The sequence below is a fragment of the Kogia breviceps genome, chromosome 14, assembly GCF_026419965.1.
Source record: "Kogia breviceps isolate mKogBre1 chromosome 14, mKogBre1 haplotype 1, whole genome shotgun sequence".
NCBI classification, from domain to species: Eukaryota; Metazoa; Chordata; class Mammalia; order Artiodactyla; family Physeteridae; genus Kogia; species Kogia breviceps.
The window spans coordinates 27320952-27339741 of record NC_081323.1 but is presented as its reverse complement, the minus strand read 5'-3'; the positions used below and the strand labels follow the sequence as shown (position 1 = coordinate 27339741).

General features: G+C 44.1%; 1 protein-coding gene across 1 annotated transcript in view; it reads right to left on the bottom strand.

Annotated features, from left to right (window-relative positions):
• Positions 1-18790, bottom strand: part of PCSK2 (proprotein convertase subtilisin/kexin type 2) — a 214948-nt gene that overhangs the window by 96704 nt on the left and 99454 nt on the right. The window contains exons 3-4 of the mRNA XM_059036368.2: positions 2737-2850; positions 618-726 (exon numbers count right to left, since the gene is read on the bottom strand). Of these exons, the coding sequence (XP_058892351.1) occupies positions 618-726; positions 2737-2850 (223 nt within the window). The remainder of the gene's footprint in view (positions 1-617; positions 727-2736; positions 2851-18790) is intronic.

The following is an 18790-nucleotide window of genomic DNA, read 5'->3' as shown; positions in this document are numbered from 1 at the left end:
AGTGAGAGGCCCGCGTACCGCAAAAAAAAAAAACCAAAACCGAAACCAAAACAAGCTGTTGCGGGGATCTAGAGCCACACTGCCTAATGGAAATTTCTGGGATGATAGAAATGAAGTTCAATAGAATTGCCACTAGCCCCGTGTGGTTATTGAGACCTTGAAGTGAAACGAATGTGGTCAAGGAATTGAATTTTTAACTGTATTTAGCTTTAACTAATTCAAACTTAAATGTAAATAGTCACATACTGCTAGTGGCTACCACACTGGACAGTGTAGATCTAGAGAAATAGATGGTAAATATAAACAGAAGCCGTTTTAAGGTAAGGTATAAACAGTGGCCCAATAAGAAATTACAGTTCAATGATGGTCAACTTTCATTAGTTCATGTAAATTTTTTTAACTTATTCATTCGATAAATATTTGTGAAGGGCATCCTCGAGCTTGAGGACCACTGATGTGGAGAAATGTGAGGATGTCGACACAGTAGAGACGGCCATGCCCAGCATCTGGCCATTCTGCCTCTAATTTGCATCTCCAAAACAATGAATCTTTTGTGTTCCAAAGGTGTGCAAAGACACACTTGCTTCCAGGTGATGTACAGCCTTTGAAATACTCACCATCATCCATAATTCCAATGGTAACACCTTTCCCTGTGTATCCCAGCTCCCAGGCTTCTGCCACATTCAAGTCAAGGCCAGGAGTACCATCAGCTTGCCCGGTATTGATCTGGTTCAGGAATTCCAAAGCAGAGAATCTTATTAGTTTGGTGTAGGTGGTAAAGCACCTGTGTAAATGTTTACTTGCCACACTCCTCAGACACCCGGTATTCCAGGGCCAGATAAAGGGCAACATCTTCCATGAAACTGTGCTTTGGGGTGTTTTCCCACCCACCTCTTCTAGTCTTCTCCCTCCGTTTTTGGATATACACAAAATCGATGTTTTCCGTTTTACAGAAATATGCAAACACAGTTTCAATCTTCCTATCTCTTATGAGTAGATCATTATCTTTAAACTCCTTAGAGCCAACATTGCAAGAAACCCTTCCCAATTTAGAATTAAATGCTTGCTCTTGTAGCTCTTTATTTATCCCTCACTTTCAGAATTTAGTGCATATTGTCTCGGATTATTCTTATTTGAATGTGATTTCCTCACTAAACAACAATATTCTTTACAAGAGGGAGCAAGTTCTATTTATCTTTGTAATTTCAGTACCACCACACCAAGTCTTGCTTGAAAATATTTGTTGAACTGAATTAAAGAGAGTTGGCTCAACTTCAGTGCATGTTCTAATGCAAAAAATAAAAATGCCTTCCCCCTAAAAAATCAAAACAGAAAGAAAGGAAAAAAAAAGAAAAATTCCATACAAATATGTTCACTACCCTCTTTTTATGCTTTTTGGTCTTGTGCAGATTTTCTCAAAGATAAATCATGAAAAAATAGTGAAGTCAGAGTTTGTACTGGTAGAAGCCCATAGTAATGAGCTGGCTGTTACGGTGTTGCTGAAACATTGTGTGAATGTCATTAGTGCTCTTTATAAAAAATGACTGCTCTTCCCCTTCTAGGCACATGCGAAGGTGACACCTCTCCATCCCCTTGGAAGCTAGAACCACATGACTGGTTTTGGGCATTGGAATGTGAGCTCATGAACCATTTGTCATATCCAGGCTGGAGCTTTAAGAGCCAGAGTGTGATTTACCCCTTCCCCTCGTTGAGATGCCCATGAAAGCAGGGTTTGGGATGCAGTTGAGCTGGAGCTTGGGTCCCTGGGGATTACAAAGCATTGGATGTGAAGCTTGAGTGAGAAACAAGCTTTGATTCTGTTAATCCACTGTGATTTGGGGATTGTTTGTTATTGCAAGAAACGTAGCCGATCCTAATACACATAAGCTCATTCAGTTATGCAGATTGGATTTGTAGAATTCCATGCCCCAAAGCATAAAGCATAGTCAAGCTCTGAAGCCCCAAGAGGGAAGTTGTGATGCATTCCTACAATGGGCGGTTTATAAATTAGAAACATTTATAAATTAGTCACTCCTTTTCCCTCGATATGCCCTGCAGCTTGGGTTGGTTTGGAGACACTGAGCCCCTTTTAAACATAACCAACTCACCCAAATAGGTCAAGAAGGACTGCTGGTGTGTGAGAAAATATTCACTTCACCAGGCAGACGGGGGTTTCCATGCCTTGAATCCTGCATCAATTAAGCCCCAGTGAACTGATTTCTTGCCATTATTTTAGGAAGCACTAATAGATGCTACTTTTGTTACTTTCGCCTCTGAGATCTCTTGCTTGTCCCTTGTGAAGTCACCTGATTCTTTTTCTTATGCCTGTGCTTCCACCATGTCCTCCAGTTCCTCTGTCCGTTGAGACCCCCGGATTAGTCCTCCCAGAATTTTGACTTGACTTTCACATGCTTTGCAAGTCTTCAGTCATACACTGGTTTGGGAGAATCTGATCAGCTCTTGGTGGTTGCTTTGACCCTAGGAGGTCATGGCTATTTAAGCCGCTCCAGAAACAAAGCAGATTAGAGGACAAGATGCATGGAGGGTGATAGAAAATCAATACCTATCAGAGGGGGCACTGAGTCGCTAGCACCGAGTCGGGTGCTATCAATACCTATCAGCTAGTACCGAGTGGGGTGTTAGCTGACATCCCACAGAATAATGAGGAAATAGAAACCCATCTTCTATCTGAAGTTCCAAGCTGAGAAACATTAGGAATGATACCGAGACGCTTACCAGATACCACTGCTTCGTAAAAAGAGGGTCGTTCATGTTGATGTAGATCTCGTTGATGTCTCTATACCCTCTCTTTTTTCGGTTGAACCCTTCCTGTTGCAAGGCCCTCTTTACCTGGAATGACAATACTGGCATGTTACCTGAACACCCCTCTTCTGGACTTCATTTCTATAAATTCAAATTCTATTTGTATATAATGTTTTTTTTTTTTTCCTCAGCAGAAACCAAGTTCATTTCATGCACATTCTTACTTTATGATTATTTTCCAAGATCATTTACTTCTGCTTGTGCGCAAAAAAGAGGCCTTGGGGATGGCTCAAAGTGAGTGTCCTTAAAATAAGAAGGAGATGGAGAAAAGAATTCTCAAGGGAGATAAGGCGGTAGGAGCATTAGTGAAATAAAACAGTGAAGCACTTCTATTAAGGAAAGGAATGTGGATTCATAGAGGGAAACAGCGGAACTGGCACAGACTATTTTTCTGGAGGGCTTCCTGGCATCCATTTTGGGAATCAACCAAAAACAAAACAAGAAAAACCTGCCTGACAAGCCAGCAAGTCCACAGCAAAGTTTTAGAAGATAAGTAAGGGACCTTTAAAGATACATTGATGCTGTCCTTGCAATGATGACACTTCATTTTGGGACAGTCAGACAGAACCCCAAGCCCTTGGATGGAAATGAAACTTAGGAGCTGGATTAGGAGGCTCCTGGTAACAGCTGGGCTTTGTCCCAAACGGGAACCTTTCTTTCACTTGGGCAATAACTAGTTCATTATCCAATAGCTGTGGCTGAGCATCTACACACTCAAGGACTATGCAAATGGATAAAAGCGTGTGTGCTGGGTGCTTTTAATTTTTTTAAGTTATATTTTGCTTCTGAACATTCATTTCTCCTTCTGCCTGGACTCCCCAGTGCATTTGGGAGATTACCTCAAGCCGACTGAGTTCTGTGTTGGTGGGAGTGAAATTCAAGGCACCAGCCTCCTGTAAAGAATCTGAAGCCTCTCTCTGCCTCAGAGGTGCCTCAATGGGTATCTCTCTTCTGGGATATGAACCTTGGGAAAGTGATGTGAAGGCAGAAGGGACCCTTGGAGGCTATTTATCTCAGAGGCTCTGTAGGGCCTTAACTATACTTACACCCCTACTTCCCTATCGATACTTTTGAGCTTTGAGCTTTTTTCGGCTGGCAATAAGATACTGGAATGTCCCCCCTGGGCAGAAACCGTTCCGAGCAAACAACAAAGGCCTGGAAAACAGGACATGTCTGAGACATGCCCTAACCGCGAGCAAACAAGTATGGCGGGGGATAAGAATGATTAAGCCAAAGAGTTTAAAGGTCGCCCCAGCCAACCATAACTCATGTGACTCAACCCCCCACCACAAAAACACGAAAATGTAAAGTAGGCATCCGACAGCCAACCAATCAAGGAACTAGAGCCAAGTCCCCACTCCGGTCCGGAACAAACAAACCAATGAGAAAAAAACCCTTGATATATCCACACTTTGCATAATGAAAAATGAAAGCTATAAAATGTATGTGATTCCGCTTGGGGGGGGGGGGGTTCCTCTTCGGCCTCCTGCCTGAGGACCAAGGAACCCCGGTGCACCGGCTCCTAGTAAACCTCTTGCGTGTTGCAGCGACTCTCGACTCTTGGCGGTTCTTGGGCGAGCTGGGATTCCTCGGAAACCGTTCAGGTCTAACAGCTCGCTCACCAGGCTCTCCCCGTGAAAGATCCTGGCCATCGTTTCCACGGCCCAACCTGGACCTCCCCCAAGACCAACCCATCAGCCTCCTACAGACCGTGAGCTCCGCATCCCTTTCCAACAGATTCACTTTCGTTCACATGACGCAGAATCAATTTCTATTGCTTGCACCCACAAACTCTGACATGGGATGAGGGAAAATAGAAGACTCCAAGTCAGGAACAAAGGGACCACAGATGTAGCCGATAACCCTCCCCTTCCTTGCTGCCCTGGAAGGCAGGGGAGGCTGTGGGAGAGTAGTTTCTCACTTCCCTGCTCTACGTGCAGATGCCCGAAGGCCCGGGGCTCATTTGCAGAAAAACTCTAATTCTACGAGAAATTCTACTTCTAGAGAAGTAGTGGGTATGGCATTTGCTCTGTGAGTCGTTTGAGCGGGATTCCAACAAGAGACATTCATTGTGGCAGAGTTAACCCCTGCCCCCTGAAAGAAATAGCAAAATAATTGGAAAAAATGAGATGGATGGTTATTTTTATAATGTCACAAATCTGGACACAACTAGTGTCCACCAAATGGAGATACATTATGATTCAAATATACCTATCCATATATGTATGTGAGTGTGTATACACATGTATCTTCTGAGAAGCAGATGACAAGAGGAGATTAAACGTGTAAGGACTTTGTTAGGAGAGAAAACACAAGAAAGTGATGCAAGTTTGACCCCATAAAGAAGAGAGTGAACAGGCAGAGCCAAAGTGTCCTCCACTGCCCATCCACTGCCCCATCGTCTGAGGCAGGCTTGGCGAGGCTGCTGGGGGTCAGAGGCAGCTGCTGGAGGAACCCTGAGTCTCTCAGCATAGAACTGTGTCAGCACGCTTGCATCTTCCATCCTTGGCTGGAGCAGCCGTGGAAAGTGTGGCCTGTGGTCAACACAGTGGTAGCTTTCAGAGGATGGCAGCTAGGGTCCCTGAGGTCACAGGTCTACAAGGTGTAGTCTCACAGCTGCCACCATATATATGTGCATGTATATATGTTATATATATATATATATATATATATATATGCTTATCTATGCATTTCTGTGTGTGTGCATTCATTAATGTACAACATTTAAAATGTTGAAGTAAATGTAGCTCTGTTGGAGCCCTGGGGGGGGCACCCCAAACTGTGCCTCAATGGCATATTGATTATTTATTAAAGTTACTTAAGAAATGGCCAATGCAAGAGGGACAATCTGACCCTCCTTCCTGCCTCCCTAGAAGCAGGAAATAACCTCTCATATGAAAGGTGCACTCCCTGCAACTGGAGGTAGAAGGACACTCTATCACCAGAGACAGGGAATTCAAAGCCAAGGAGTCTGTATAAACAAACCTTCTTACTTCTTTAATTCACTACCTCAAGCCCCAATTTTATTTAGATTCTTCACTAACTGGGCACCCAAAACCTGAATTTCTTCGTCCTGTCAATTTTTCCCAAATTTATTGTTTCTTTGTCTAAAAAGTATAAAAGCTTCTATGAGACCTGCATGTGCATGAATTAAATTGTGTTTCTTTTCCTCCTGTTCATCTGTCTCATTTCTGTGTATTATTAGTCCAGCCATAAGAACTCAAGAGTGGTAGTGGGGAGATTCCCCATCCCCTACATTCTCAACCTGTAAAGAACCACAACATGCCCCCTCAAAACTTCCTGTTACTGTGAAAGCAAGTATTCAAGCAACTTGGGAAAGAAGGAACCGGAGCTGGCCGTCCATCCTGAATTTGCAACTTCCCATTTCAGTCTCACAACCAAGTCTTTACCTGCTCTGCTCACGGATGGGAGCCTTGCCTGACTTCCCCTGAAGGGTCCCCATTATATTGGACTCATGTTGGAAGACTCCTCCGCAAGTTGTTCCCAGCAGCGTAAGGACAGGAAGACTCATCTCAGATTCCATCTTTTCCAATAACAGTGGAGGAATGGCTATTATAATACCACTCCAAACTCAACTAGACCAAGTGCATTCTAATGAACGACTGTTTAAATTCATTTCCATAAAATTAATTTTTAATTCCATAAATTAGGTTTTAATGGAAACCAGTGATGCTTTGGGATGTTGTGCTCCCTGGACAGCACCCTCCTTGCAACTCAAAAGCACCAAAGCATGACTCAAGGGTCTGCCATTTTGCACCTCATGTTATTAAAAATCAGGAATCCTAAGACACTGCAGAGGGCTTTCTGAATCCTGACCTCAATGAAGATCACAGTTACAATTCCAAGAGAGATGAACACCTTTAAGACACATATTTTTACTTGTTACACAAGTAAAACTGGAGAAGAGTGTTCTCCCCCCAAAATGATACCATGTACTGCCATCAGTTGTTTTCATTTTTGGGGGTTCTTGTCCAACCCTAACTTGCATTTTAACCTAATTTTTACATAATAGTAATCATACTATAGATAAAATTGTGTATCCTTTCTTCATTAAGTATCTAATCATAGAAATTTTAATATGTTGCTACATAGCTCTCATCTTTTATTTTATTTTTTTGGCCGTGCAGCATGTGGGGACTTATTTCCCTGAACTAAGGGGTAGAACCCATACCTCTTGCAGTGGAAGTGAGGAGACTTAACCACTGGACTGCCAGGGAAGTCCCTCTCATCTTTTAATTTTTAATGACTACCTAAATATTCCATAGAGGAATGCACCATAACTTACCCAAAGAGTTTCCTCTTACTGGTCATCTGGGTTTTTTTCTATTATAAGTGAAATTGCCATGAGCTGAGGGATGAGGTTATAAACTAGTTATAAAGACCTCTGGGGAAGATTTCAGTGTTACAATTCTATGTGTGATAAAGCTCTTAATGTCAAAGAAGTATTTCCAAGCATTTATAATCCTCCCTCACATTATAACTAAAAGGCCACTTTCATTTTCTTTTCTCCCTCCTCTGAATTGTGACCTTTCACAGACAATTCCTTTCACTACCACTTAGATGTAGTACCAATGACATGCATACAACTTAACCATAGCTTCTTGCCTTCTCAAAAAAACACAAAAAACAAAAATAAAAACCATACAGCTATCTTCAGTAGAATTCTCCCCCAAGTTGGCCCATTGACCTAAACATTTACACAAATAAAAAATATAAGAAAGCAGGTGTCTGTGTTACTGGGCATTATTTTATTAAAAATGAACAGAGGGATATTCTACAATTCCGGTTCAAATTTTATACCTGAATTTGACACATGTGCAAACACAGATTTTACCCAAACAATACCCACTGCCTTTGCTGTCCTGGTGTCTCTCCTTAATTAAGAATTTTTCAGTCAACAAACGTTTTTGTGCATCCACAGTGTGCTGGATACAGATGATACTAGGGTGAGGAAGACACCACCCCTGCATATTGGCATACTATTTTATAACTTACGTTAACAAGGTACTTTCCCTACATTTAACCTTCTCCACAGAACTGTGGGTGGGTATGGTTGCAGTTGAGGAAACGAAGGTTCAGAGACCATTGTCCAAAAACTGAAAACACAACAGTCACCCAGGTTGGTCAGTTCTAAATGCCATGAACTTTCCACTAAAGCACGCAGTCTCTCCCTAAGGCACGGAACACAGTCAACCTTCCTGTATCTGGGACAGAATAACTTCACAAAACTCTCTAAGGATCAGGGCTGGGATCACTTCCCTGCTGGGCTGATAATTAAACAGCTGCTAATTAGCACAGACTGTGCAGGGCCAGGGAGGGGCCAGGAGAAAGGGGGGCAATCCAGGGTGCTGCCTCCAAAGGGCGTGCAGAACGTCTTGGCTTGAAGTGAACATGAGAAGAAAAAACCACAAAACACAAAACTGATATGTTGCTGAGAATACTGGTTTATGAAATCTATGATGCTGTCGATTGTATCACACTATTTTTTTCTGTATTACTCAGAATTATTTTGCTTACCACTATTATGCATTGACTTAGTCCCCCTAAAGATATATTGAAGTCCTAGCTGCACGTAAATTCAATGAAGACAGAACATGCCTCACACCATGCACAAAAATAAACTCAAAATGGCTTAAAGACCTAAATATAAGACAAGACACAATAAAACTAGAAGAGAACATAGGCAAAACAGTCTCTAACACAAATGATACCAATTTTTTCTAAGGTCATTCTCCCAAGGCAATAGAAATAAAAACAAAGCTAAACAAATGGGAACTAATCAAACTTACAAGCTTTTGCACAGCAAAGGAAACCATAAAAAACAAAACGAGACAAAACGAAAAGACAACCTATGGACTGGGAGAAAACATTTGCAAATGATACGAACAACAAGGGCTAATATCCAAAATACATAAACAGCTCCTACAACTCAACAACAAAAAAACAAAAAACCCAATTAAAAAATGGGCAGAAGACCTAAAGAAGACATACGGATGGGCAATAGGCATATGAAAAGATGCTCTACATCGCTAATTATTAGAGAAATGCAAATCGGAACTGCAATGTGGTATCAACTCACAGCAGTCAGAATGGCCATCATTAAAAAGTCTACAAATAACAAATGCTGGAGAGGATGTGGAGAAAAGGGAACCCTCCTATACTGTTGGTGGGAATGTAAGTTGGTACAGCCACTATGGAACCCAGTATGTAGGTTACTTAGAAAACTAAAAATAGAATCACCATATGATCCAGCAATTCCTCTCCTGGGCATATACCCAGACAAAAGTGTATTTCAAAAACATACAAGTATCCCTATGTTCATAGCAGCACTATTCACAATAGCCAAAACATGGAAACAACCTAGATGTCCATCAACAGATGAATGGATAAACATGTGGTATACGATGGAATACTACTCAGCCATAAAAAAGAACAAAATAATGCCATTTGCAGCAACATGGATGCAACTAGAGATTACCATACTAAGTGAAGTAAGTCAGACAGAGAAAGACAAATACCATATGACATCACTTATATGTGGAATCTAAAATATGATGCAAATGAACCTATCTACTAAACAGAAACAGACTCATAGACATAGAGATCAGACTTGTGGTTGACAAGGGGGAGAGGGGGTGGGAGAGTGGGGGACTGGGAATTTGGGGTTAGTAGATGCAAACTATTACATTTAGAATTGATAAACAGGGACTTCCCTGGTGGTGCAGTGATTAAGAATCCACCTGCCAAGGCAGGGGACATGGGCTCGAGCCCTGATCCGGGAGGATCCCACATGCCACGGAGCAACTAAGCCTGTGTGCCACAACTACTGAAGCCCATGCGCCTAGAGCCCATGCTCTGCAACAAGAAAAGCCACTGCAATGAGGAAACCCATGCACCGCAACGAAGAGTAGCCCCCACTCACCACAACTAGAGAAAGCCCTCGCGCAACAACGAAGACCCAATGCAGCCAAAAAACAAATCAATTTAAAAAAAGAAAAAAAAATTTTTAATTGCAAAAAAAAAGAAGAATGAATAAACAACAAGGTCCTACTGTGTAGCACAGGGAACTATATCCAATCTCCTGGGATAAACCATAATGGAAAGGAATATTTTAAAAAGAATGTCTATATGTGTAAAACTGAGTCAATTTGCTGCAGCAGAGATTGGCACAGCACTGTAAATCACCTATACTTCAATTAAAAAAATATGGAAAACAAAATATGTTGAAGCCCTAACCCCCAGTACCTCTGAAGGTGACCTGATTTGGGAACAGTGTCGGAGCAGATGTGATTACTTAAGGTGAGGGTAGCCTGGGGCCCAGTGGGTCCTAATGCAGTGCGACCGGTGTCCTCATAAGAAGAGGATGGATAGACACAGGAGGAAAATGGCAGAAAGACACATTAACCCCCCTCCGCCGTCCATACAAGCTGCCACCCCCACAGCCACACAGACACAGAGTGAAGCCACCTCTGGAGGGAGGAGGCACAGGGTGGACTTTGCTACTAGAAGCCAAGGAGCACGGGACTACCAGAGCCAGGAGAGGCAAGGGAAGGGCCCCAGCCAGAGATCTCAGGAGCACAGCCCTACCAGCTCGTTGATCTGAAGTCTGAACTGCTGGCCAGAACCGTGAGAGAGTAAATTTCTGTTGTGTTAAAGCCACCCAGTTCATGGTACTTGGTTATGGAAACTGTTACAGCAGCTAAGAATTAAACTATGTCCCAATGCCTCCTTCTTATGTGTAAGCTTCATTTGGTATGTAAAGTGCTCTTGTAGTTTCATTTGGACAAAGATTGCTTTTTACCATATGTCACTTCTCCAAACAAACAAAAGGAAAATGTTAGTAAAATAAATTGGTTAAGAAGTTCCCAAACTCCTTCACAGAGTCTATCTCACAGTTGTCCGAGTCTGTGTTTTCCTCTGTGCCATCCAGCGCGTTGGTGGTCAGCCTTTCTTGAGAAACTGCTTCACCCTTGTCTCCAGGATTTTCCTCCAAGCTGCCCGCACCTATTCCGCACGTTTTGTTGCACCAGGGGAGGCAATGAACATTTTTGTCACTCTTGGCATTTGCAGAGAGCAGTTGTAAGATGCACTTAGGAATAGATGGTGTATGATCGTTTTTGCTTTTCTAGATTTTCTGATGGTAAACTTTTCTTTTTTAATTTAATTAATTTTATTTATTTATTTTTGCCTTCTTTGGGTCTTCGTTGCTGCGCACAGGCTTTCTCTAGTTGCGGCGAGCGGGGGCTACTCTTTGTTGCAGTGCATGGGCTTCTCATTGCGGTGGCTTCTCTTGTTGTGTAGCACAGGCTCTAGGCACACGGGCTCAGGAGTTGCAGCACACAGGCTCAGTAGTTGTGGCTCGTGGGCTCTACAGCATGGGCTCTAGAGCTTAAGCTCAGTAGTTGCGGCGCACGGGCTTAGTTGCTCCGCGGCATGTGGGATCTTCCCGGACTAGGGATCAAACCCATGTCCACTGCATTGGCAGGAGGATTCTCAACCACTGCGCCACCAGGGAAGTCCTGATGGTAAACTTTTGAGGGGTTAATCACAGTGGAACTTCTCTCAGTTTGCCTCACCCCAGGACTGGAGACCCTGAGAAGTGGACTGGGAGGCAGTCGTCTGTGGGAACGATGAGGTTTTGCGGGCAGAGCCCTGGCTCGGGGTCAGCTCTGGGGTAGGCCTGAGGTGTAGCCACAGACGTGGGTTTGAAACCAGCACCTGCCCCTAACCCTGTCTTTGAGCATCATAGCGACCTTTCTGAGACTCAGTTTCCTTACCCCTAAAATGGAAACCATAATTACCTCTGAGGGTTGTTTTGAGAAATGAATCATGTCAGCTGCTGTGACGCACCCAGCACAGTGCCTGGCACATGGCAGGTCAGCTCCCACAAATGCCAGTTCCCTTGGTTGGTCCTCTAGTCCGCTGTCCTGGACCCGGATGCACATCAAATCACCTGGGAGCTTTAACAATCCCCACCCTCAGGCCACACCTGGACCCAAACAGACCCTCTGGGGCTGGGGCCGAGCATCGCATCGGAGGTTCTTCAAACTCTCCAGGTGGCCCCACCCTGCACCAAGGTTGACTCTGTCTTAGAGGCCAGTTTTCTTCCTCCATAAAAGACCTGCCTCCAACTCTGGGAACTGTGATGAGGCTCTGGCTGGATGCAGGCTGTGGAATCCTCACTTGGTAAAGGGCTCTGCAGACGTGGAACTCTTGCCATCACCTTGATGAAGGTGTCACCCCAAGGTGGGGCGGGGGGCTGTCCACTGCCGGGCCTGGCTCTTCCTCCCTCTTTCTGTGGAAGGATGGAGTCAGATTGGATCATTTATTCTCTGACTGGGCTGCACAGCAGAGTCACCAGGTGAGCTGCTTCTTAAATTAAAAATTATTTTAAAACAGAGAAGTAGGAAAGAAGAAAAGAAAAATCATGATTTCCCCCTACCTCCCCATAATTCCTGTCGACACTAAAAAGAAAAAATAAGGTAGCACATGTGCATGATTAGAAAATGAATGAGGTACAGAAAGTTACATGATGGAAAGGGAACATTTTATCCTTCCCTCCTCTTCTCCGCTCACAAATAGTTCCCCTCAAAGGTAAATGCTGCTAATAATTTCTTGGGAGCTCTTCCAGGAAATGTTTATACATGCGCCCGAATACAGAAAGAGGGAAATTTTGTTAAAAGCAGTGTACTTAGCATGGTCCTTTTACAGTGTAGCGAGTTGAATGTTCCCCCCAAATATATACCCCTCAAAATATTTTTTGAATTTTATCTATCTATATCTATCTATCTATCTATCTCTTTATCTATCTATCATCTATCTATCTTTTGGGCCACATGGCTTGTGGGATCTTAGCTCCCTGACCATGAATCAAACCCGGGCCCTCAGCAGTGAAAGCACGGAGTCCTAACCACTGGACAGCCAGGGAATCCCCTTCCCTCCAAATTTTATGTCCACGTCCTTAACCCTGGAACCTGAGAATGTGACTTTATTTGGAAAAAGGGTCCTTGTAGATGTAATTATAGATCTTGTGATGAGATCATTCTGCATTATCTGGGTGGGCCCTAAATCCAATGACATGTGATCCAGAACAAGTATCCTTACGAGAGACACAGGAGAGAAACACAGAGGAGAAGCCTCGTGGAGGTGGAAGCAGAGAGGAGAGAGATGCAGCCCAAGCACAGGAACGTGACAACCAACAGAGGCTAGAAGAGGTGGAAGGATTCTCTCCCAGAGCCCCTGGAGGGAGCACTGCCCCGAGGACACCTTGATTCTGGACTTTTGGCCTCCAGGACTGTGAGAGACTAAATAGAAGTTGTTTTAAATCACCAAGTTTGTGCAATTTGTTACGGTAGCCATAGGAAACTCATATAACATAGCAAATTTAAAAGAGAGATTTATAGATATACATATATACAGTATCAATATATAATATCCATATGTTTAATATCTAAATATAGATATTATATAGTATATAACTAGAAGATTTACATATATAATACATATATGTTATAATCTATATATTTCTACATATCTGTAGGTATATCTATTGTAATATAGATATAATATCTGGTGGTATCTTTTAAATTTACTATGAAAGGATCATGCTAACTATATATACTATTCTTTTTTTTTTGATGAACATAATAAAGCTTTTTTTTCCCCACATCTTTATTGGAGTATAATTGCTTTACAATGGTGTTTTAGTTTCTGCTGTACAACAAAGTGAATCAGCTATACATATACATATATCCCCATATCTCTTCCCTCTTGCATCTCCCTCCTACCCTCCATAGCCCACCCCTCTAGGTGGTCACAAAGCACTGAGCTGATCTCCCTGTGCTATGTAGCTGCTTCTCCCTAGCTACCTATTTTACATTCGGTAGTGTATATATGTCAATGCTACTCTCTCACTTTGTCCCAGCTTACCCTTCCCCCGCTGTGTCCTCAAGTCCATTCTCTACGTCTGCGTCTCTATTCCTGTCCTGCCCCTAGGTTCATCAGTACCATTTTTTTTTTTTTAGATTCCATATATGTGCATTAGCATACAGTATTCGTTTTTCTCTTTCTGACTTACTTCACTCTGTGTGACAGACTCTAGGTCCATCCACCTCACTACAAATAACTCAATTTCATTTCTTTTTATGGCTGAGTAATATTCCATTGTATATATGTGCCACATCTTCTTTATCCATTCATCTGTCGATGGACATTTAGGTTGTTTCCATGTCCTGGCTATTGTAAATAGTGCTGCAATGAACATTGGGGTCCATGTGTCCTTTTGAATTATGGTTTTCTCAGAGTATATGCCCAGTAGTGGGATTGCTGGGTCATATGGTAGATCTATTTTTAGTTTTTTTAAGGAACCTCCATACCATTCTCCATAATGGCTGTAACAATTTACATTCCCACCAACAGTGCAGGAGGGTTCCCTTTTCTCCACACCCTCTCCAGCATTATATATACTCTTCTTAACAAAAACTCTTTCATTCCCTTTAACAGATGCATATTATTTCATCATGTGGTTAAAGAAAATTTCTTTATCTCATCACCTGTCGAAGGATGCTCTGGTTGGCTGCATCTTTTGTCATTGTTATTTTACAGTTCCACTGAGTGCTGCAGTGAATATCTACACACACACACACACACACACACACACACACACACTCAAACACACACAGAGTGGTGATGTTTCTAAAGTATGTCATCAGGATAAATTATAAGCAGTGGAATCGCTGAGTTGAGAGTACGACCTTAAATTTTCATCAGGCAGTTATTGCCAAATGCCCTCCAGAAAGTTAATAAAAAATTGCATGCTCACTGACAACGCATCAGAGTGTGGGGAACTTTAAAAAATTATGGATCTCAGACACTGTAATGGGGCTATTCTGATGCAGGGGCCTGGGCTGCTGCCCGGGAACCTGTACTTTGAAGAGCTCCCAGGGGTTTGGGCTATAGACCAGGGCTGAGAACTTCAGGAGGCTCCAAACTCCAAGGTCCCCTCTGGTTCTCTGATGCATCCAGTGATGCTTGTCTGGGGAAGCAGAGGTTCCGAGCCTGGCCTCCCAGAGCAATCGTCTGGGGAGTTGTAAAACGAGTCCCTGCAGGTGGGTCATGGCCTCTGGGTTTCTCGAGCTTTCCAGGTGATTCTGAAGAGCCCCCGGGCTTGAGAAACAGTGTGCTGGACTCCTCTGCTCCTTTCTTCTCTCTTGACCCCGTCCTGACACAACACTGACAGAGAACTGAAATCAAATTAAACTACAGCTGAGAGAAGGACAAAGTGCATCTACACTAAGCAACTTCAAGAGTGTGCTGTCTGGAGGAGAACAAACCCAAATCCATAAGAAAATACCTTCTATTTACTCACTAAAAATTCATCTCTCCTTATTCATCTAGGGCTAGGTGCTGGGAGTGGGGGCAGGGCAGCGTTGGGGGTGGGCAGTGAGAGGAGTATCAAGAATACAGCAAAGTTTCCAAAGAACATTGTTCTTTAAAAAATAATTAAAACCCTCTTAATTTGTGAGGTAAATTACCTAGTGTTTATTATGGGCAGAGGACTTCCTTTCCCTGATAGGTTCAGACAAAACAAAAATAGCTGTTCCAGAAACTTCCTGCCCAATACAGCAGCTAGAACATCCGTGGGTGGATTTGAAGATGAGTCCACATGGGGTGCAGGATTAAGGCTGGAGTAGACGGCCCTCTGGCCCCTGGCCTGACCATCCTGTCTGTTGCTACTCTCCTGAGGAGGAGGGGAAAGGACCCGTCCTTTCTGGTGTGTCAGCCAACCTGGAGAGAATCTGTCTTCCTCTTGTGTGATGCCAGAAGTGTGCTGGGGGGCTGTCCTTTTAAGATTTGAGCTGCTGGGGAGAACTGAAATGGATTAGGTTGGGCTTCGTCTCACGGAAAGGACAGTACAGCTTGTCTTCTATTTAGTATAAAATGTGGAAGAGGAGCCTGCATGGCAATGTAGACGAGTTGGTCTTTGGGACAGGCAGGCATGGAGGCCCTGATGTACCTACTATCCACTGCTGTGACATCTCGAGCAAGCTACAGAAACTCTTAAAGGCTCAGTTTTTTCACCTGTAAAATGGGGATGAGACCTAATATCGACACACAATGATTGAGGGCTGACTGTGTGCCAGGTGGTGTTTAGTCCTTTTCATACCTCATCTCAGATAGTTTTCACAACAACCTTGGGATGGGGGTGGGGGGCTAGGAGGGAAGGCATGCAGAAGTTAAGTGGCTGGAAAAGTCACACAGTTAGCCAAGGGTGGAGCTATGAGTCAGATCTGTTACAGGCTGAATTATGTCCCCCTAAAAAAATTCATACGTTAACCCTGGAACCCCCAGTATGTCAGAATGTGATCGTTTTTGGAGAAAGTGTCTTTAAAGAGATAATTCGGTTAAAATGAGGTCATTAAGGTAAGCCTTAATCCAGGATGGCTGCTGTCCACGGAGTGAAGACAGCCACCTTCAAGGCATGGAGAAAGGCCTGGAATAGGTCACTCTCTCATGGCTCTCAGAAGAAACCAACCCTGCCGACACCTTGATCTTGGACTTCCAGACTCTAGAACTGTGAGACATAAGTTTCTATTGTTTAAGCTGCCTGGTCCGTGGTGCTGGGTTACGGCAGCCCTAGGAAACTCACACGTTGCCCCAGCAGACCCGTTGCACAGTCTGAATATTCCCCTACTGTCCCAGGTGGTTGCTTTGCTCCTGCCTCATATTTGGGTTGTGGTGAGGGTGAGGCTCAAATGAGACAATGCAGACACACACCTGGCCCCTGGTGTATACTCAGTAAACACCAGCAATTGCTACCCGAATTATTGCCAGCGTTGTCATATATCAGGCCCTGTGGAAAGATAGCAGGGTGGCACCTTCCCTTGTCCCATCCTAACCCTCAAGCCAGGGTTGTCTTTTCCCAAAGCAGCCCAGAGAGTCTTTGATTCACTCTTTTTTTTTTTAAATTATATTTTATTTTTGGCTGCGTTGGGTCTTCATTGCTGTGCGCAGGCTTTCTCTAGTTGCGGTGAGCGGGGGCTACTCTTCGTTGTGGTGCGTGGGCCTCTCATGGTGGTACCTTCTCTTGTTGCGGAGCATGGGCTCTAGGTGCGCAGGCTCAGTAGTTGTGGTGCACGGGCTTAGTTGCTCCGCGGCATGTGGGATCTTCTGGACCACGGCTCGAATCTGTGTCCCCTGCATTGGCAGGTAGATTCTTAATCACTGAGCCACCCGGGAAGTCCCTGATTCATTCTTCTTGCTCTTAGCTAGTGGAAGACCAATCAAATTCAACATGGCAAGAGAAAGCAGCTGGAGTCCATTCCCGTGTGTGTCCTGACAGCAGAAGACCCCCGTGCAGGAAAAGCACATTTCCACTTCTTGACCTTCACCTTTCCAAACCAGCATGTTAGCTCAGTGTTTGAACCGAGGACCTGAACACAGCTCATCAAACAAGAAACCCAGAAAAGCTCTCGTTGCTGGGGTGATGTGGGAGATTGTGGAGGAAGGAGGCCATGGCTAAACTCAGTTGATCCAGTTCCTCACTTTCTACGAACCATTGGCCTAGGTTGTCAGGATCTAGAGACGAAGGTTTGGGGAGGAAAGACATGACCCAGGGAGGTCCATCACCGGCAAGGAGGGAGAGAGCAGGCAGAGAACAGTCAAGAGAGTCTGGCTGCTGCTTAACTTCCTCCTTGAACAGGCAGGTGTGACTTTTTGAAAGTCCAATTGTAGGCAAATCACAGGGCTTAACTTTTCAAAGAACAGGGAGTTAAGCCACAATTATGGTTGAATGCACCGTATTGATTGCCCTCACTTAGAGAGGTTTGCCCTTCTTGAGAGAATGAAGATGTTCAATTGAGGGAAGAGGATATGGCTTCCTGCCTCTGGCCACAGTTCCAGCCATTGTGTCTCAGTGGCAAGATATTAACAAATTGCTATCTAATGACTAAAGCTGTATATACAAGCTATGCTACTAGATAAGTCAGTGTAATTAGGGAGGGATCGAAAGATGCTTCTAGTAGAGTGAAGGACAGAGGCCACAGACAGGGATGCCTGTAGAAGGTAAAATTCCAGCTGGAATGTGTGTGTATCATCATGATCTCAATCTTCCTCTAGCTCCTGTTTCCACTGTGGTGGGGAATGTCATGTGTTGGATTTAGGGGATTATATTACGGAAAAGGAAATTAAAAGACAGTAGTTGCTGTGCCAGATGTTGGGACAGAGATGGTTAGACTGGGGTACACTTGAGAGGATGCCAGGAACCCCTAAATGCTGTCTCTGGCCACAATGACATGACCCTTTCAATGAGGTTCTCCTGAGAAGTGAGTGTGGAAAAGAAGCAAAGCAAGTTTAAGTCGCTTTAACATATTAATAGCTTTAGGTATTGATCCAGAGCCTGTTGGCCAGGTGCATGGCTCTGATTCCGGTTGCAGGAGGGCAGAAGCATGTCAGTCCAACAGAGCAGCCTCCTGGGAGGTCAAATGGGGGGAGGAGGAGGAAAGGGGGGAAAGAGGAGGAGTGAGGCAAAGGCTCTGCCCTGTCCACTCCAGGTGTGCCCCCCCCCCGGGTGTCCTCACACACGACCAGCCCACTCAGTGCTCCAACTTCCTAGAAAGGCACCGGGAGAAAGAGGTGAAGCGAGGCCAGCAGGGCCCACAGAGAAAGTGCTCATGACACCCAGGTGGGAGTGAGTGGCTACATTCCCTGCAAAGCCTCCAGTGTGATGCTGGTACATGGTCCAGTTCTGCTAGTGGACCAGACAGAGGATACTGGGTAGGATGTATCCAGGATGTCCCTGTTCTTTGCTGGACTGAAGGTTCAAGAGTGTGCTTCTGGAAGAAATGGGTGACTCTGACTGCATATGCAATGCAAGTTTCATTAACCACATGTCTACTGCTGGTCAGCCTCATTAGGCAGAGCTACAATGTTAAGGGCACCTGGCTTA